Source organism: Nuphar pumila, chromosome 13 (genome assembly GCF_984573655.1).
Source record: "Nuphar pumila chromosome 13, dmNupPumi1.hap1.1, whole genome shotgun sequence".
Lineage (NCBI taxonomy): Eukaryota > Viridiplantae > Streptophyta > Magnoliopsida > Nymphaeales > Nymphaeaceae > Nuphar > Nuphar pumila.
Window position 1 is genome coordinate 19,800,760 of NC_143261.1, and position 22,408 is coordinate 19,823,167.

General features: G+C 36.0%; 1 protein-coding gene across 1 annotated transcript in view; it reads right to left on the bottom strand.

Moving 5' to 3' along the window:
- Positions 1 to 3,856, bottom strand: part of ATSERAT3;1 (Trimeric LpxA-like enzymes superfamily protein) — a 43,058-nt gene extending 39,202 nt beyond the window's left edge. Inside the window, exon 1 of the mRNA XM_089985882.1 lies at positions 3,343 to 3,856. Within this exon, the coding sequence (XP_089842008.1) occupies positions 3,343 to 3,708 (366 nt within the window). The 5' untranslated portion in view covers positions 3,709 to 3,856. The remainder of the gene's footprint in view (positions 1 to 3,342) is intronic.
- Between the last annotated feature and the right edge of the window lie 18,552 nt (positions 3,857 to 22,408).

Below are 22,408 nucleotides of genomic sequence, written 5' to 3' on the forward strand. Positions count from 1 at the left end.
TGTATGTCTTCCTTGGTGCAATGTCGGCGCTATCGGCTATTTCAGCCATTGCAGCATGCGCTACAGTTACTTTACGATGTGACCTTAGCATAGGAGTCATAAATAATGCAGATAACTCATAATTATGATCACTGATTAAAGTACGCACGACAAATTTCTCATTCGGATGTTTTCTCAAAACCATTCTCGCTTGACATCCACATCTTGATTCTGGCATGCTCCTTGTTGGATTTCCCATTGATTTGTTCCAACCTTGCTTGGAACAAACATATGTCTTTCTAACCACGACACCCTGTGCATTTTTTTACCAGGAAAACATTCTCACACTGAAGCCAACTTTTAAGGCATAATCATTGTAAAATTTATATGCAGTTTCCTCATTATTAAACTGCATTCCTTCTACAGGAACATAGTCAAGTGTAATTCCATGTACATTCCCAGTTCCTACGCTTTTATTGTGTGTACTGACATCAAAATTTGCCTCATTATTGACTTGCATTTCTTCTACTGTAACATTCAAGTCAAGTGTACTTCCATGTACATTCCCAGTGCCTACACTTTTATTATGTGTACTGTCATGGTAGTCTACCTCATTATTGAATTGCATTTCTTCTACTGGAACATTCAAGTCAAGAGTGGGTCTAATGACTCCACCCTTCTTTTCATGTGCATCATTAGTGCAGATGTTCAATTCTTCGGTTGCGTCAATAGTATAGATATTCAATTCTCCAGATCTTTCGATTGATTGAGCTACATCATCTTTATTACAACCTGATGATAAGCTCAACAATGTTTTAAGCAATATATCAATCTGTGTTTGCAGCAAAATAGCAAACAAATCGATATTAACTAACAAAAATGTATCTCACAAAAACGGAAGTATGTTACTAATACAAGGGTTTGAGATACAATGCATATAATGAGTTAATGTAGGATACCTGATGGGGTAGAGGCCATTCCTAGCATTTGTAAACAAGCATTCTTGTCAACAGGTCCCAGCGTCTTACAAATATCGATAAGTTTCCAACCATCGAAAGAACAAGATCTACCTGCAATAAACAAAAAATGCCTTAATGGCACACAACACGACATGCCTTCTTCCTCGATAGCATGATGAGATGGAAAGCTACTCACGCCGCCTTAATGGCACTGGTTGGAATGTTTGTGAATCATTGCTTTCTTCTATAATGCCTACCAGCAACGAAAAAGAAGAGAAGATAGTGAAATGTTTTGTAAGCAATATATCAATTTGCGTTAGCAAGCGTATACGTTTACTACGATTTAATCAGGATGCATATAACAACGGATACCGATAAGGTTAAGCAAGTCAAAGCAACGATTTAATGAATGACAGTATCAAAGCAAGTGCGGTTTGATGTTTGCTTATACTGAGCATCGAGTTGTCGCTTACCATGCCAATTGTAATACACATGTCGTCCATGTGTGTTGACGATGACGCTCTCATTACATCCACTAGGCTCAAAAGTGAGTCCAATAGAAGTCGCTGAGAGAGCAGCGACATGCCTGCAAAAATCGCCCCCCCCCCCCCACCCCACATGCAAGTAACGATGTGTTTCTGCACGCACACGTTTTCAAAGTCTGTGTACAAATATCTTAGAAATACATATTACATAACATATAATATCTTACAAATCGATATACATATCGATTTATAAGCTATTGAAAATCGATACGGCAGTTCAGCATAATAACTTACAACTCAACAATACAAAACCATACTATCTAAAAGGTCGATAAATATATCGCACAATAAATTACAAATCGATAAGAAAGAAATTGAGCATAATAGCAAACAAATCGATACAATGCATATAATTAGTTAATGTAGGATACCCGATGGGGTAGAGGCCCTTCCTAGCATTTGTAAGCAAACATTCTTGTCAACAGGTCCCAGCGTCTTACAAATATCGATAAGTTTTCAACCATCGTAAGAACATGATCTACCTGCAATAACCAAACAATGCCTTAATGGCACACCAGAGGACATGCCTTCTTCATCGATAGCATGATAAGAAGAAAAGCTACTCACGTTGCCTTAATGGCACTGGTTGGAATGTTTGTGCATCATTGCTTTCTTCCATGATGCCTAACGACAGCAAAAATGAAGAGAAGACACATGAATGTTTTGTAACACAAGGCAGGCACGAGAAGGCGACAATGTGTTGTAAAACAGGATAAAAAACAAGGCGGAAAACTCGACTGGAGACGAAGGCAAAGTTTGGGTTGATAATGGGAGCTACTGTTACAGCAGATGGCGCAGGAGTTTAATGAATAGGGAACGTCTCCACTTTAAATAGTTAACATCAAACTTTCTGAATGGAGAACTTTTTTGTCCGTTTCTCGAACCGGAGTTTCAGAACTCTTGAATGGAGGATATTTTTGTCATTTTCTCAAACTTTCTGGATGGAGGACTTTTTTGTCCTTTTTTGTCTTTTTCTCGAACGGTCGTTTCACAGCTTTTGAATGGAGGATATTTTTGTCATTTCCTCGAACCGTCATTTCAAGGCAAGAAAAGCAAGTAAGGGTGATTAAGTTTTTGCAACAGCACCGAGTCCGATGCAAAGTTATGTCAACATACACGAGCATACGAGCCCCATGTGCATGAATACGTGGCGCTCATTCGACCCCCCAAACACAGACGTGGGATTCAGTGAATCATCGGGGGCGAACATACACCACCCTCTCTTCTAATGTCGTCCCTCTCAAACAGGACTGACATCGGAAAAAAGGAGTGGGCCCATCCAAGTGATGGGCATCTCATTCGTATAGGTCTTGGATGCCGTTCATCTTCAGATCAACAGCATCTAGCAGTGCTCACACTCTGACCTGATCCCATCTCAATTAGCAAGGCGAGAATTTATTCAGCGCACCCTAGATGGCCCGATTCTCGAGGTGGCTGTGTCAAATTTGGCGGTACGAAGCAGGTATACTTGTGTCTACCAAGTGTTTGTTTAAACTCCTAATGGGATCACATCAACGAAGAGCTTTCCAAATTTCCACAACAAGTCCTTTCAAGAGATTATGCTCACCAACCAAATTTAATTCAGCAAAATACCTTTTCTTATCAAAATCCGGAACCACTACACTTGACGTTTTCCATCCAAGAAAGCAACACCAGAATCTAAACCATCTTTTTTCTTTTTCTTTTTTGAAAGAAAGAATCTAAACCATCTTTCGTATCGCCAAAATGAATGGTCGCAGTCAAAAGCCTCTCATTATCATAACTCAACCGATTCTTTTCTTCCATTATTAAATGACAAAAACAAAACAAGAGTTGCAAGAAGTGACAAGGGAGTGGTGATGGGCGCAGCAACTACGCACCTCTAACCTCGCTTCGGCTCTCATGGCGGCCCATATCGGATCGACCAAAATGAGCTCCTCGAGGCTCTTGCCCCCCTCTTTGATAGGCTTCGCCGAAGAGCAAGGAGGGGCGGCGAGTGAACCAGTAACTGAGAAATCGACAGTGGACTCGAGCTCTCTGGCCAGCGCCTCCGCCGCAGCCGACGCTACCTCCTTGTAGAGCGGCATGGCCGAGCTCTTACCTTCGGAGCCCCAAGCGACCCGCAACTCCTCGTCATCGTCTTCCTCTTCCTCCTCTTCGTGAGAAGAAGGAGCGGAAAGCGAGCAGTTGCAGAGCGCCTCCGAGGGCGAAATCCTCGCGCCAGCCTCGCTGTCTCCCACCACCATTGCTCTCTCTCTCTCTCTCTCAATTCTGCAATCTACAGAGATGAAGGAATGACTCGTTACGGTGTTTAGGTTTGAGGTGGGTGAATGATGATGGTTTCCCCTCCCACCGCTGCTCCACTTTGGTAAGGCGGCAAGCTTGAGCGCTGGTGGTCACGATGACGATGATGAGTTTTGTCATTTTCTTGAATCAATGGGGGGCTATCGTAAACTGGGGCAGAAGGGACGCCCTTTTGTGTGTGTGTGTGCGCGCTTATCTTGGGATAAAAGAGAGGAATCCGTGGACCGATGGAATTTGTACCGTTCCTGTCTCGGACCACGGCTTTTTTCGGGCTAGGGGCCGTCTACGGGAGGGGGTTGTGTGTTTTACTCGAAACACAAATTCGTGTTTTCCCGTGTACACGGAAGAATATCTTCGAACCAGCCATAATTTATATGCCAATATTGGCTACGATGAATTTATATTAAAATAGCATATAAAAAAAGGTAGATATGCTTTCAAGTGAAATGTCTTTTCATAAAATAGATGTGTTGAAAGAAAATATTCTTTCGCTCCCCCTAAATAGATTTGCACGTTCGGCCTTTGTTTTTAGCTTGTGTTACAGCACATGATCATCTTTTCGTTCTTGCCTTGTATTAGATAAAAAACTTTTTTGGGTTCGTTCCTACCTCGTGGAGATAACTATAAATTGAACGATTGGTTTGATCATTGATGGGCATCATAGGGGGATTTGTCGGCCATCTCTTTTTATAGTTTTATCTTCTTCGTTTTCGTTAAACAGTATAAAAAAAAACAATGACGCACAAACATTTCAACAAGTGTCATTAAAGCGTGGTGAGTACATTTCCATGTCGTCATACTATTGTTGAAGAACATATGCCATTGTAAGTGTCATTAAGGTGTTGTTTTGTTATTACAGGTAGAATTTATCATTTCGACGGTTGAAAACTTGAAGATATTTGTAAGGCAGTGGGATCTGTTGACAAGAATGCTTGACTACAGATGCGTGCAAGGGCCTCTACCCCATCCGGTATCGTCCATTCACTCAGTATATGCAATGTAACGCAAATCGTGGTTGTAATAACATGTATATAGATTTGTGAGATATTGTTTTGTTTGTTAATATCGATTTGTAATATATTATGCTGAATTGTTGTATATCGATTTATAAGATATTATGTATTTTCTAGTATCGATTTGTGAGATATTGTTTTGTTTGTTAATAGCGATTTGTAATATATTATGTTGAATTGTCATATATCGATTTGTAAGATATTATGTGTTTTCTAGTATCGATTTATGAGATATTGTTTTGTTTGTTAATATCAATTTGTAATATATTATGCTGAATTGTCGTATATTGATTTGTAAGATATTATGTATTTTCTAGTGTCAAATTGTGAGATATTATTTTGTTTGTTAATATCGATTTGTAATATATTATGTTGAATTGGCGTATATCGATTTGTAAGATATGTATTTTTTAGTGTCGATTTGTGAGATATTGTTTTGGTTGTTAATATCGATTTGTAATATATTATGCTGAATTGTTGTATATCGATTTATAAGATATTATATTAAATTGTTGTATACAAATTTATAATATATTATGTTGAATTGTCGTATATCGATTTGTAAAATATTATGTATTTTCTAGTGTCGATTTGTGAGATATGGTTTTGTTTGTTATTATCGATTTGTAAGATATTATGTTGTTGCTTTGATACTGTGATTCATTCAATTGTTTCTTTGACTTGCTTAACTAATTGGTAGTCGTTGTTATATGCATCTTGCATAAATCGTAGTAAACGTATGCGCTGGCTAACGCAAATTGATATTTTGCTCGTGGCAGTGTTGAGCTTATTATCTAGTTACAGTTAAGATAATGTATTTCAATCATTGGAAAGTCATGGAGCAACGGACATTCGTACTATCGACGCACCTGAAGAAGTGAATATGTGCACTAATGATGCATATGATAAAAAGTGTGCAAGCATTGGATTCACTCTTGACTTGAATATTCCAGCAAATGAAATGCAATTGGATAATGAGGTAGACGATCATGACAGTGCACTTAATAATGGTGCAGGCACCTCAAGTCTACATGATAGTACACTTTACTCTGTTCCCGTAAAATGAATGAAGTTTAATAATGAGAAACTGCATACAAATTTTACAATGATTATGCCTTAAAACTTGACTTCAGTGTTAGAAGGTATTCTTGGGCAAAAAATGCATAGGGTGTCGTGGTGAGAAAGGCATATGTTTGTTCTAAGCAAGGTTGAAAGAAATCAAGTGAAAATCCAACAAGAAGCAAGTCAGATTCAAGATGTGGTTGTCCAGCGAGAATGGTGTTAAGAAGATTTCCGAATGAGAAATATGTAGTTTGTACTTTAATCAATGATCATAACCATGAATTGGTTGATTCATTTATGACTCTTATGTTAAGGTCACATCGTAAAGTAACTGAAGTGCATGCTGTAATTGCTAAAATAGTTGATAGCACCAGCATTGCACCAAGGAGACATACAATTTGTGCATGTACATAGATGGTGGTCGTGAGAATGTACCATTCACACCTATGGATCTAAGAAACCACTTGAGAAGGAAGATGTCAGACAACATGAATAATGGAGAAATATGTTCTTTGGTTGATTACCTACATAAGCATTTAAGCAATGACCCTGGTTTCTTTAGTGCAATGCAACTGAATGAAGATGGGTATGTTGTGAATATGTTTTGGGCAGATTCAAAGTCAAGAGTAGATTATGAATGCTTCAATGATGTGTTTGTTTTTTATACGATAGTGAAGATTAATACAGAACAGTGATCATTTGCGCAACTTGTCGGAGTGAACCATCACTCACGGAGTTGCATATTAGGCAGCGCTTTTTTGTATGACCAGACCAAGAAAACCTTTGAGTGGTTGTTTAGAGTATTTACACAGGCAATGAATGGGAAGCACCCTAGAGTTGTACTTACAGATGGTGATCATGCAATTGCGGTTGCAGTGTCTCATGTATAGCCATATGCACATCATCACCTATGTTTGTGGCATATCTTTCAAAATGCAGCAAAGAACATAGGACACATTTTTAATCAGAAGATAGAGTTTGATAAAAAGTTTAGAAAGTGTGTACTTGAGAGCATAGACGAAGTCACCTTTATGTTTGATTGGGAGCAAATGATTCAGATGTACAACCTTGAAGGTTGTGTGTGGTTACAACATTTATATGCAAACAACGAGAAGTGGGCATTGGCATATGGAAGACAATACTTTTGTGCTAATAAGCACATAAAGAGTTGAATCTATGCATGCCACACTGGAAAAAAAAAACTTGTATTCATGTTTAACAATGTTTCATTTCATGGAACAGTATGAATTATTTGTAGATAGTCTTAGACAGAATAAGCTTGAACAAGATCTGAAATGCTTCAACACCCACCCTATAACTTTGGGCATGAAAATATTGACGCGACCTGCAGATCTGTATACACTAACTGTATTTGAATGGATTAAGAAGGAGGTTATACAGGTCATGAATTGTAACATAGAAGGGCGTATGCAATATGGGAATATGCACAAATACCATGTTGTATGGGAGAGCGAAGAGCATCAAAAAAGAAAAGAAAACACATGTCACGTATAATGTGTATAACATAACAGTTGAATGTACGTGCAAAATGTTTAAATTCAAAGGTATTTTATGTCGTCATGCATTAAAGACACTTAATCAAGAGAAGATACAAGAAATACCTGAGTTATATTTAATGCGAAGATGGACAAGACAAGCAAAGATTAAACTGTTGGATACAAATAATGTCAGTCCATCTATTATTGATAAGAAGTGTCACATAGCCTCCTGTTACCAACAACTATGTAGGTCACTTATGCATGTTGCAGATTTGGCATCGAAAAATGAAGAAACCTATGTATGTATGAGAAAAGTGTCAAGAAAATTACTTAAAAAAGTGCAATTAATTCACCATGAGTCTGTTGCAGCTCATTAAGACCAATCTAAGAAAATAGGATCTAACTGCGTAAATGAAAATCATGCTTTCCCTGACCCTTATGAGAAGTTGCACTGAAGTGTAAACATCATCTTTGACAAGTCATGAGTAAACGTTGTAGATTATAATGAAAATATTCACCTAGCGAAGGGTATTAAAAGAAAACTTGCCTATGATCGCAGTCGTCAGAGGACAAAGGGTGCACTAAAATTGGTTGGCAAGAAAATGTCTAAGAAACAATCAACCCTTAAGCAACCAAGCCCTTAGCATGAACAAATATGTAATACAATATATTGTTTCCCATGTAAATTGTATTGCGTGCAACTTATCAATATCTAACTTGTGTAATTTTCAACATGCAACAATACCCTACAGACGTGCACTACAATGTTGGAACCTGCAATCCTCCCGACCTGTTTGAGTGAAACGATGGCATGAGTTTGACAAGTCTTTTGGTATGTAACAATTTTGGGAGGATGTTTGCATTTCTTGTTAAACTTGATGTATTGTCTTATATTATTCTGTTTTATGACAGACTCAGTTCAATTCAAAAGTGAGCAACGCAACACAGGAATCACGTGTGAATTCTTCAGCTACAAAATAGTTATAGCATTTAACTTTCATTAGTGTAAATCGTTGTAATGTTTAACATTCTATAATTCTTTATTGTAAATCGATAATTTTTTGTTGTAATTCTATAATTCTTTGTTGTAATTCTGTAATAGAAATCATACTACAAATATCATAAAAATTAACACTAGAAAACACATAATATCTTACAAATCAATATACAACAATTGAGCATAATATCTTAAAAATCGATACAACAATTCAACATAATAGCTTACAAATCGATATTAACAAACAAAATCATATCTCACAAATCGATACTAGAAAACACATAATATCTTACAAATCGATATACGATAATTCAACATAATATATTACCAATTGGTATACGGCAATTCAACAAAATATCTTACAAATCAATATACGATAATTCAGCATAATATATTACAAATCGATATTAACAACTAAAACAATATCTCACAAATCGATACTAAAAAACACATAATATCTTATAAATCGATATACGACAATTCAACATAATATATTATGAATTGATATTAACAAACAAAATAATATCTCACAAAAATTGATATAATATCCTATAAATTTATAATAGACATTGTCTTAGGAAGCAATATCTGCAAATCGATGATAAAATATCATAAAAATTGAGCGGAAAATTCCTATCAATAGCTTAGAAATCGATATTAAGAATACGCATACAAATCGATATTAAGAATCGATTTGTAATATATTATGCAATATTATATCGATTTGTGAGATGTGTTGATTTGCAAGATATTTGTATTATGATTTTGAAATGTGTGTCTGCGAAATTTACATTATTGCAATTTGTGCGCTTGAGGTGGCAATTTGCGTATTCAAAACATGTGTGCCAGGTGCGTAATTTTGGTTTATGGTCAATGTGAATTTTGTACAGTCTTACAAAATTTGTATACACAGTCTACAAAATCTGTTACAAATATCTGTATACAAAAAATTTGTCATGTTCGAGAAAATTGAATGTTGAACAAAAAATTGCTATCTCTCTTTCTTAGCAGTAGAACGTAACCCTCTTCACGTTATCCTTGAGAATAGGTAGACGTTTAAAACGACTTCCTCTTATTCCTGAGGGCCTAGTGTCCTTCGTTGCTTTCTAGGTAATCATGTAGGCTAGGTTTTTGTATCTTCCGCATTTAGAAAATTCATCAATTTTTTGCATAGTTTTGGGCAGAATCCAGGTATATCATCTTGGGAAAAAAATGAAAGTCAGACCAATATAGAAATGTAGTCACCAATAATATAGGATAATAAAACATGTTTAAGTGTATAACATACAGTGGTAAATTCTGGTTCTCGTCTATAGTATATTGCTTCAATATACTTTATTACAAAGATGCCATAATCGATGCCATTATTTTATAAAGGAGCATCCTCTACGACGTGAAGCCTCGACGGGCCAATGATGACACCCAACATGTCTCTGAAAAATCTAACCTGTGGTTTATGCAAAAGAAAGTAAATTCTGGGCCACAGTACAATATACAATAATCTTATAGATAGAAACTTACCAAATGCACAATGTCACGGTCTACACCAACGTTAAAATCCAAGGAGTTGTATAACCATATTTTTTATTTTCGTACATTCAACACGTATAAGACCCAATGCTTTTTCGATTGCCACAATGTAGGAATCAATATCTGCAAATCAATTATAAAATATCTCACAAAATTGATATGAAAATGCGTATTAATAGCATAAAAATCGATGTTAAGAATCAGCATATGAATCAATATTAAGAATAAAAAAATATCTTAAAGCAATATTAGGAATCAATATAAAAATCGATATTAAGAATCAGAACAATATCTTAAATCGATATAGAAATTCTTATTGATAAGTTAAAATAGATATTAAGAATCAGAATAAAAATCAATATTAAGAATCAAAACAATATCTTAAATTGTTATTAAGAATCAACATAGAAATCGATATTAAGATTTAGAACAATATCTTAAATTGATTTGAAAATTCGTATTGATATCTTAAAAATCGATATTTAGAATCAAAATAATATCTTAAATCGATATTAAGAATCAAAACGGTAATCTTAAATCGATATTAAAAATCAAAACAATATCTTAAATCGATTTGGAAATTCTTATTGATATATTAAAAATTGATATTTAAAATCAGCATAGAAATTGATATTAAGAATCAAAATAATATCTTAAATCGATATGCAAATTCCTACTGATAGCTTAAAAATCGATATTAAGAATCAAAATAAGATCTTAAATAGATTTAACATCTTACAAATCGATATGGTCACAAACCTTTTCAGTTGAACAAAAGTCTTTCATTTGGTCATCGTTACCCTAGTATTGTGGTCCATCTAGAAATTCAGCTGCGTATGGCATTCAGCGGACGATACTCTGTTGAACGAAATAGTAATAATAGTAAGTTTAAAATGCGAAGGTGCATTAGTAAATCAAAAAAGAAAATAAACATATAAGATAACCGATATACCATAAAATAAGGAGTGACGACGCGAACCGACATGGTTGTTCCCTTACTTTGAATATACATGAAAAAATCGTGTATAGTCTGTTTACAACAAACATGCACTTGTTAATATACATACCCATGGCATACGTAAATGTATAACTGGTAGTGGTTTCATACGTACAAAATTACTGATAGTATTTTCTTCTGCAAATTCATCTCGCATCCGGTCAATGTTCTCTTCAAGGACTTTGCTCAGTTTTCTGGCACCTTGTTTTGTAGATGTTGCACTGAAATTAGTTGAATATTCAGTAAACGAGCTGCAACATTATATTCAGTAAACGAACTGTAAATGCCATAACAAAGATGAAGCAGGTTAAAGAAATCGAAGGTACCCTTTTTTTATGGATGTTCGACTGAATCACAGTGTCCTTCGACATCGATACAACTTTTGCGACGAAGGTGGTTAAAGGAAACATCGGTTTTTCTGTTTGTTGCTCACGAAGCAGGTTATAAGAAAGGCTCCAGTTCTTCTTTAAATGCAACGTCGCATGTTTCATGCTCTTAAAGGAAATATCTTGTCTTCCTTGCAGAACACAGTACTGAAGTTATGTGATGCATTATTCATTTTTACGTCTTCACGTCGTTTCATGTCCCACCCATTTTCAAAAATCACACCTAAAGAATATAATAAATAAATTGTATTGTGCATTAATTAAAAGACGTTATTTCATTTGCTAGTATCATCGAAATGACATTAGTACGTGTAAATGAATGACATGTCGCATAACATCAGTAGTGTGTCAGATGACGTTTCCCTAAACTCTAGTCCCTAAAGCCTAAACTAATGTTATGCTACGTTCCTTACTCTTAAAGGAAATGCTATAAATAATAAACCCTAAACCAGTAATCACTTAACGATTGAGCAAACCTAAGTATAAATCGTGGTAACTTCATAATCACTATACCTAGTAATCGCTATACTGAGTAATCACTATTATAGGAATCACTATACATAATAAACTCGAAACTCATAATCGCTATACGATTTAGCAAACGTAATTACAAATCATGGTAACTTCATAATCGGTATACCTATTAATCGTTATAACTTCATATTTTCTATACTTATTAATCGCTATACTAAGTAATCGCTATCACATGAAATGCTATAAATAATAAACCCTAAACCAGTAATCGCTATACGATTTAGCAAATGTAAGTACAAATCATGGTAACTTCATAATCGCTATATTGAGTATTCACTATTACAAGAATCACTATACATAATAAACTCAAAACTAGTAATCATTATACAATTTAGCAAATGTAAGTACAAATCATGGTAACTTCATAATCGCTATACCTATTAATCGTTATACTAAGTAATCGCTATCATAGGAATCACTATAAATAATAAACCCCAAACTAGTAATCGTTATACAATTTAGCAAACATAAGTACAAATCATGGTAACTTTATAATCGCTATACATAGTAATCGCTATACAGAGTAATTGCTATCACAAGAATCGTGATACATAATAAACCCTAAGCCAGTAATTGCTATACGATTTAACAAACATAAGTACAAATTATGGTAACTTCATAAATCGTTGTTGCTTCAAACGTACAAATCGTTGCTTCGAATGTTCAAATGGTTATAAAAATTATACCCTACATAGTACATATCATTGTAACGTTTGGAATACATAAGTAAAGGAAACTTGTACGGTTTTTCAAACTTAAGTTTATGTAGTCTTGTTGATTTTTTAGTGGCACTTCTGTGTTACACTTATAAATGAAAAAATTATACAATTACAACAAAGAATGATATAATTATAATATAGAATTATCGGAATACACAAATCAAATAATATGTTTATTCACTAGCACTTGACAACTCAGATGGACATACAAATCATCTCTTTCTTTGCCTTGGTGGAATCTCTTTATTCGGTGGCGTCTTTGTTCCCTTGATCTTATTAAACTCACTGGTAATCATCTCAACCAGTGACCCGATTTGTCTCTCCAAATTTTGTATGTCCTTCCATAACTCCTTATTCTCCCTCTCCAGCATCGCTAACCTTTTGTCGGATAATACTTTCTCTTTTGGGAGTTGTGCTTACTCCTTATCATGTACTGCAACAAAGAGAATCATAGTATCCACCAAAGGGACATGATGGACGTTACCTCTATATTGGAAGACGGCATGCTCGGAGACAAGAGTGACCTTACTTTCAGGTTGTTTGTCCTCAATATGTCGATTTTGATGCATGGGTTGCCAATTTTTTTTGAAATAGTTGGGGTCATATTGTTGTTCTTTATAATCATATGGTATGACACGAACACCTCTTTTATTCCAGCTATCCAATTATTTTTTGAAGCGTTTGTACCAATTCATGTTCCTAGCTCCACCACTATTCATCTTCCTTCTCAATACCACATGCACTTTTGGTATCGACTATCCTAAGTCAACTTGTAGAAGTACTTGACTACCATGCTGCAACTTGGCTTCACATTTTTTAAAGAGCCAAATATCGCAGACAGATAGTCTCGTAGCCACAACAACAACCTTTTCGTCCTCGTCCTCGTCCTCTCCATCTCTATACGGTCTTCACACAACCTGTACAATTGAGATTATGGTTTAGATATAGACATAATTATTCATGCAAAATGCTAAATGCGATAATAATTTGTACTAAGGAAGACAAAATCTTAAAGCGATAATTACTTAAGAATGCTAAACATTATAATGATTTACGCTAATGAAAGTTAGATGCAAATGTGAAACGATTTATACTAAGGAAGACAAAATCTTAATGCGATGATTACTTAAGAATGATAAACATTACAATGATTTACGCGAATGAAAGTTAGATGCAAATGCAATAACGATTTATACTAAGGAAGACAAAATCCTAAAGCGATGATTACTTAAGAATGCTAAACATTATAATGATTTACGCTAATTAAAGTTAGATGCTAAAAAAATAACGATTTGTACTAAGGAAGACAAATCCTAAAGCGATGATTACTTAAGAATGCTAAACATTACAACGATTTTAAACAATTTACCTCATTTAATTGCAAACCATCTAAAATGAACTGGGCATTTTCCTCCGTGACATTTATTGTAGCCCACTGGCCGATCTTGGAAAAACCACAATCCGCTGGGCCACACTGACAATATGCTCTCATGTTCAGGCCTACAAAAAAAATATATTAGTAATACTACAACCTTCAATGAGCTTAGTCTGCAAGTACTAAATATGTAATAAATAAATACCTGAACAAATGGCCAAAACCCCCAGACGGTTTTCATACCCTTACTTGCACGGTAAAGTTGATTGTACAAGTGTGCGAGCATAGCAGTACCCCATGCCTAGTTGTCGACTTCATCTAAGTCTTTCAAGAACTGCATCCACAAGTAACTTATTCTCGAATGAGAATAATAAAAAAATAAAGTAAGTCCAAAAAATAAAGAATAAAACCGTGCAACTTTTGGTCAGCCGCTTCAGATGCACATGCAACGTACCGACCTTCTCATTTATTACGGAAAAAATGAACTTTCATTGATGAGGAATTGCTTCCACCAGAAATATACTCACGCTATTTCTCCATCAACATTCCTAGAGGGGCCGTGCACTTGTCCCTTGGGTTATACTTTGAATCCCGTGTTAGGATAACACTTTCATGGCACTTAAGACCCGTAATCCGTGTCACAACTTCTAGGGTCATAGTGATCTCAAAACCCCCAAACTGGAATGTGTTTGTCCTATGATTCCACTTATTGACTAGGTGGGTCATGGTGTTTCAGCAATTTTCAAAATAATGTTGATCCAGAAGGTTGCTGAAGTGCATCTTTCGTAATCGGTTCTTCTGATATTCACTCAGTTTTTTGTACCATGATAGAACTATAGGCCACTGACACTCGCCTTTCAGCTTTTCATCTGATACTTTTATAACCTGCCTGTAACATAAAATATCAAATCACAATTAGTCTCATTATACATAGTATTCGCTATACATAATAACACCTATCATAGTAAATCATGGCCGACTGAAGCGATTTGCGTATCAAATCACTTTTAACAAAAGTCATTTCATTTGCTTATATCATCGCTATACGATTTAACAAACTTAAGTATAAATCATGGTAACCTCATAATCGTTATACATAGTAATCACTATCACAGTAATCGTTATACAGAGTAATCACTATATATAGTAATCTCTATACAAAGTAATCGATATCGCAATAATCGCTATACATAGTAATCGCTATACAGAGTGATCATTATTCATAGTAATCACTATACATAGTAATTGCTATACATAATAATGCCTACAATAATACATCGCGATATACAGTAGCGATTAACGTACCTTGGTCACACTTTTCTCCTCTTCCTTCATCTGCTTTTGTACTTCTTGCTTCATTCGCGCCTTCGCGTTCATCCTCTGCTTTTCCCTTTTTCTTTCCTTCTCTTCCTCCTCCTGCTTCATTTCTTTTTCCTTCTCTTCCTCTTCCTCGTCCTCCTTCTTCTTCCTTTGCCTTTCCTTCGCTTCCTCATCCTCCTTCTCCTTCCTATGCCTTTTCTTCTCTTCCTCATCCTCCTTCTTCTTTCTTTGTCTTTCCTTATCTTTCTCTTCCTCCTTCTCCTTTGTCTTTCCTTCTCTTCCTCATCCTGAATTTGTTTCCTTTGCCTTCTCTCTTCCTTCTTCTTCAATTGTTTTTTCTTCTCTTCCTCCTCCTTCTTCTTCAATTGCCTTTACTTATCTTCCTCCTTCTCCTTATTCTTCTTTTGCTTTTCCCTCTCATCCTCCTCCTCCTCCTTTTGCCTTCGCTTCTCTTCCTCTTTCTCCTTATTTTTTCTTTGCTTTTCCCCCCCCTCCTCCTCCTCCTTTTGCCTTCGCTTCTCTTCTTCCTTCTCCTTATTCTTCTTTTGCTTTTTCCTATCATCCTCCTTCTTTTGCCTTGATTTTCTTTGCTTTTTTTCATTATCCTTCTCCTTCCTTTGCTTTTGCTTCTCTTCGTCATCCTTTTTCTTTTTTATCTTTACTTCTTCCTTATCATTCTCCGTTGGATTATCATCTTCAATATCGGATGGATTAGGTTCTGCTCTATACTTTACTAGCAATTGCTCCCTTTCTTTATCATTCTCAAGTGTCATTATTCTGTAGTACGCTTCTAATTGCTCATACAAAGCATATTGTTCGACGATTTTGTCAAGAGTCATCCCCTTTAACGATGAAGTGTTTCTTCTCTTACGAATGTAAGTCATTGGTAACATGCACAACACAAAAACATTATTGCAAGATTTAGCAAACCTAAGTACAAATCATAACAACTTCATAAATAATAAAAATACATGGTTACACGAAACTCACCGAGACAACAAAGGGTGCTCCGGCGAAAGTAGACGCCGACAAAGATTTTTTGTGGAATGTTTAGGGGAAAATATTGCGAGGAGCTCCTTTTATAGGAGAGGAGTTTAATGCTTATTGGACCCGCCAAAGATTTTATAATAAAATACTGTATACCTTTAAGTGGTTTAACAAATCGAGGAGTTTAATATCATAGTATAACGCAAATCAATGATCAAATATCATATAAATCAATATGAAATTCCTGTTGATAGCTTATAAATCGATATACACAATCAGCATACAAATCAAGGGGTTAGGGTTTAGGTTTAAGGTTTACAGTTGAGGTTTAGGATTTTAGGGTTTTAGGGTTTGGGGTTTAGGATTAGGGTTATGGTTTAGGTTTAGGTTTAGGGTTTAGAGTTTAGGGTTTAGGGTTAGGGTTTAGGGTTAGGGTTTAGGTTTAGGTTTAGGTTTAGGTTTAGGTTTAGAGTTAGAGTTTAGGTTTAGGTTTTAGGGTTAGGGTTTAGGGTTTAGTAATATATTAAGGGTTTAGGGTTTAGCATTAGGGTTTAGTAAGATATTAAGGGTTTAGGGTTAGGGTTTAGGGTTTATGGGTTTAGGGTTTAGTAAGATATTAAGAGTTTAGGGTTTAGGGTATAGGGTTAGGTATAGTAATATATTATGTGATATTTATACCAATTTATAAAATATTAAGTGTTTTTTAGTATCGATTTGTTAGATATCTGTAGTATATAATTGAAACCTGTGCATGAGCAATTTACATTGTAGCGACATGAGGTGGCCATTTGTGTGTTCAAATTGTTGCTCATTTAGCAATTTTAAAATCGCTTCAAAGCGTCGTACCTATAATTAAATAGTTGTCACGTGAATCACTATCGTCAACAAGTATAAATCGCTATTGCATCAAATGTATAAATCGTTCCTGCTTTAAACGTACAAATTTTTGCTTCAAACATATAAATCGATGTAGAAATTGCACCCTTCATAAGTACTTATCATTGTAACGTTTGGGCTTCAACAATAAACATTGTTGTATGATTTAGCAAACTTGAGTACAAATCTTGGTAACTTTATAAATCATAAATCACTACTACATTAAATGTATAAATCGTTGCGGCTTTAAATGCATAAATCATAAATCATAAATTGCCTCAACGATTTGCCTTTGTTACAAAAATATGTGTCATTTATTTATAAAAGAAGCGTCGTTTCACATCCTGCTCGTTGTCAAAAATTGATATGTCGTGTGAGACTTGGATTCTGGTTGACGATATATACGATTTACGTAGTGACGTCTATGTCGGCCACAACGATTTGCCTTTGTATAGAAAATATTAGAATAGTATAACGCAAATCGCGGTTGTAGTAACATACTATCGATTTGCAAGATATTGTTTTGTTTGTTAATATCGATTTGTAAGCTATTATGCTGAATTTTTGTATCGATTTGTAATATATTATGCGATATGTATATCAATTTGTAACATATTATGTGTTTGCTAGTATCGATTTGTAAGATATTTGTATTATGATATTGAAACATGTGTGTGCGGCATTTATATTGTCACACGATTGCGGTGGTGATTTGCGTATTCAAATCGTTGTTCATTTAGCGATTAAAATTTAAATTGCTTCAAAGCGTCGTAGGTGTCATTAGATCGCTGTCACGTGAATCGCTATCGTCAATACACATATACAATAAGTTGTTTCTTTAATTGGCACGGTAAATAACAACTCGATGCATAGTATACTGCGATGTAACTGACGATCATGACATATAACATGAAGAATGATGTGCATGTAGATTTAACTTTGCATGGTCAGTAGGAAGAAATCATTTTGCCTCATAAGTGCGCGTAGTTTTCATTTTCCTCCTCTTCTTCCTTTGCTTTACCTTCTCTTTGGCATCCTTCTTCTTCTTTATCTTTAGTTCTTCCTCATCTTTCTTCGTTTGCTTTTCATCTTCAATATCTGATGGATCAGGCTCCGCGTAATAAATACCCAACAATTTGTTTCTGTCTTTTTCATTCTCAATGTTCATTATATTTTGGTACTTTACATAACCCTCATATATATCGGATTGCCGAATGATTTCTCCAAGAGTCATCCCCTCTAACGATGAAGGCTTTCTTGTCTTACGAATTATAGTCATTGCTAACCTGCACAACACATAAATTTAACCGCATCATTATATGTTATAATTGCCTCCTCAAGTATATATTATTATAAATTATCACATTCGTTACACATTCACCAACATTATAAGTCATCGCAATATTTGACTTCATAAGTAAACATCGTAGTATGATTTAGCAAAATTAAATACAAATCGAGGTAACTTCATAATTACATATCACTACTGCATCAAAGGTATAAATCGTTGTTGCTTCAAACGTACAAATCATTGTACAAATCACACCCTTCATAAGTACATATCATTGTAAATCATAAATCGTAAATGTATAAATCATGAATCATAAATCGTAAATCGCTATTGCTTCAAACTTACAAATCGTTGTTGCATCGAACAAATCGCTACTGCATTAAATGTATAAATCATTGTTAAATTCAAACTTACAAATCGTTGTAGAAATTTAGCCTTCATAAGTACATATCGTTGTAATGTTTGGCCTTCATAAGAACAAATCACACTAACTATTTTTTGACACTCAAAAGGTGGATAGGTACAAATCGATTTGTTTCAGTATGAAAATAAGTGTTATTTAACATGAATAGTACAACCAGTTGTAAGATTTAGCATTCAGATTCACAAATCGATTTGTTTACATAACGAATTCTTACACAAAACTCACCGAAAGAACACAAGTTTTGTTAATTCGATAGTGGAGGAGAAACACCTAAAAGGTAGATGCAAATGATAGTGACAACGGTGCTCCGACTATACTCCGATGATAGTAGATGACAAAAAGGGGTGCTCTGGCGGCAGTAGACGATGTTAAAGGGGTGCTCCGACGACAACAGATGACGACAAAGGGTGTTATGTGGCAGCAGATGACGTCAAAGGTTGTGTCGTCAAAGGGAGCTCCTGTTACAGCAGATGGTGTATCGTCAAAGGGTGATCCAGAACGCTTAGGGTGACATATTGCGAGGAGCTCCTGTTAAAGCAGAGGAGTTTACTTCTTAAGGCAAAAACGATGATGATTTTAACCCTTTTTGGCGGGAGAACATTTTTGTCATTTACTCGAAACATTGTTTTATGACGCTAATGGCGGAAAAGAGTACTTAAGTCTTTGCAAATGCATCAGACTCTGATGCTAATTGATGTTGACACACACGGGAAAATGAGCCCCACGTGCTTACATATGTGGCACTCATTCAGACTCGAGAACACACACCTGCGCGTTCCGAAGTGGAAACATATAACTTGCTTCGACCGTCTAGGGTTGGGATGGCAGTGGACGGGGGAAAACGGGGCCCCGTTCCGCCCCCACTTCGTTTGGACCAAGGATGGAGGATAAACCAGGATGGAGGTTAAAATTAAAATCCCTGCAAGGATGGACTTATACTTTCTTTCCCTTCGATCCTTGGATGACAGTGGACGGGGGAAAACGGGGCCCGTCCCACCCCCACTTCGTTTGGACCGAGGATGGAGGATAAACCGGGATGGAGGTTAAAATTAAAATCCGTGCAGGGATGGACTTATACTTTCTTTCCCTTCGATCCTTGCCTTGCTCCATCCTGTCCTGTCCCCAATCCTTCTGGCGAGAAACAGAGTTCTGCCCTGTCTTGCTCTGTTTGAACCGAAGATTGAGGACATAAAAAGGAATGGAGGTTAAAATCAAAACCCGTGGAGATGAAGGCAGGAATGAAGAGTAGGATTTTGAGACCGATCAAGAGTGAAGACTTTGTCCCCGACCCCCACCCTGCTCACCCTGCTCCACTGCCATCCTTAGTCTACTAGCCTCGCTAAAACCTTTTGTGAGGGATTTTTTCTTCTGTGCTTTTGAAGAGAAAACGCGGGCTTCACGTGGGGCGGCCATTTTTTCTCACGGGCGCTGAAAACCCTTTAGCGTAAATGGGGGCGGTTAGTTTAAGCGTGTGTTTCAAAAATCATATGGTTCCAAATCTGGGGTCAGGCAATCTGATTTGGAATCACACAAATAAAATAGGTGCAAACGTGACTTCTCGCATCTTCCACTGTTTTTCTTTTGTGTTTGCTTGCACGTTAGAAATGAAAGAATGGTTCTCGTTTGCGGTCAAGCAGACACACCTTAAAACCAACTCTTTTTTTTTCTCTCTCTCTCTCTCATTATATATATATATATATGATTAATCTAACATTATCTTAATTATATTTAACATTAAATAGATTCAACCTTATAAAAAACTAAAATAATGTTAAAAGAAAGATACTTCAAAAAATGCATGGCTCCAATTTTAACTTTATGAATCCATCAAATTTTACATTTTCAACCTCTACACTTTTCATAAATTTTTGAGACCTTTTACCAGGGAGTGCACTTTTAGTCGAGTGGTTTCAACTTGAAAACATATTTTCTCAAGCATGAAATTTTGACACATGGTGGATGTTGAATTTGAAGCCCTCAAAAGATCCCCTTTCAAATTTTGACACATTATCAACGAGACGATCTAAAACATATTTTTGACTAAATAAACCATATTAGAGCATATTCATTCATGAGCTTAACCCACCAAAAAAAACAAGAAAACATGGATATTAGATAGTGTGGTACAGTCGATAGTAGTTCATGTTTCCCCATTAAAGAGAAAATGCATGAAAATCAATGGGTTGTGCTTATGCAATCGCTGTACGGTGTAGCCTATTTCAAGTTATGAACTAGGCCACAAAATGTACCGGTGTCTTTTGGTTTATGGGGGGTGAGGATAACGTACCTTCGCTACTTAGTACGTGCTAACTGCTATGGATCATAAATATGTTTTGGGTTTGGATGCACATGAGAGCGAGGGGAGGGACGGGGACTGTCAGACGGGTGTGGACAGACGTGGACGCCATGCGGATTCAAGACACAATTATGTTGCTTTTAATAGCCGGTTGAGGTACTAGACAAAACGGGCCGGCCTGGTCTGGCCCAAGTTTTTGAACAGTGTCAATCACGCCATTGACGGGCTGAGCTCGATAAAATTCGGACCATCAACTGGCCGGTTCAAGGCGGCTCTGGATTGGATGCCTAATCCATAACCCGCTTGTTAGACTGATATAGACTTGAACTAGGATGACCCATGTTTGGGTACTCTCTCTCTCTCTCTCTCTCTCTCGCTTCTTGCTCACTGAGGTTGAGTCAAAGACCAAGACCAGGTCCACCCTAAATGAGCCGGGCCACAAGGTACCCATGGGCCGCCCGGCCTATTGTCCACCCTTAGTTTAACTTCTTATAAAAAGTGAAGGATGGATAAGCCAATGTTATGTTGTATTGGTACTTTTCCTGCCTATTTCAATGTTCATAGTGTCAAACTCTACAAGACTGATTTGGTCTTGTGTAAGGTGAACCCTAAGTATCAATCTCTTAATGGCCCTCAACTTAATTGACCTGCTTAGTCAAGTGTGCCCCGGCATCTTTGTTTATTTCAAGGGTTTGTTTGGTGGTTCGGCCTATGAGACAGCTGTTGCTAACAACCGTTGGATGTGGCGGATACCCAGAACGCGCATTAACACCATTTCACCTCCCTATTATGCTAAGAACATGAACGGGAAGAACTTGTTGAGCAAAACAAAATATGCGGAGGGGTCTAACCCTGACCCTGTCTCTCTCTTCTATCCAACGGTCGGAAGGGCAGTGGTGAGGCCGATGAATAGATCTCTCTCTCTCTCTTCCTCCCTTCCCATTTTCTTCTTTCTTCCCCCTATTCGTTTTTCTCTCTCCCCTCTTTTTCCTTTTTATTCTTCTCTTCTTAAGTTTTTTTTTCTTTGATTTTCTTTTATTATGTTACATTTTTTAAATAATTATGTTTTTTTCTTTGATTTTCAATGATAAGTTTTTTTTATTGATTAGAGCTTTGAATCAAGTATCTTTAATTAGGACTTTTCTTATTTAATTTTATTAGGGCTTTCCATTGATTTGATTAAGGCTTTGAATCAAATTTTTTTATTATGACTTCTTATACTTAATTAAATTAGGGCTTTTTTTGTATTTGATTACGATTGCTTTTTTTTATCTTTTTTCATTAGGGTTTGAATTAGGGCTTTTTATATTTAATTTTATGATTTATTTATGGTTTC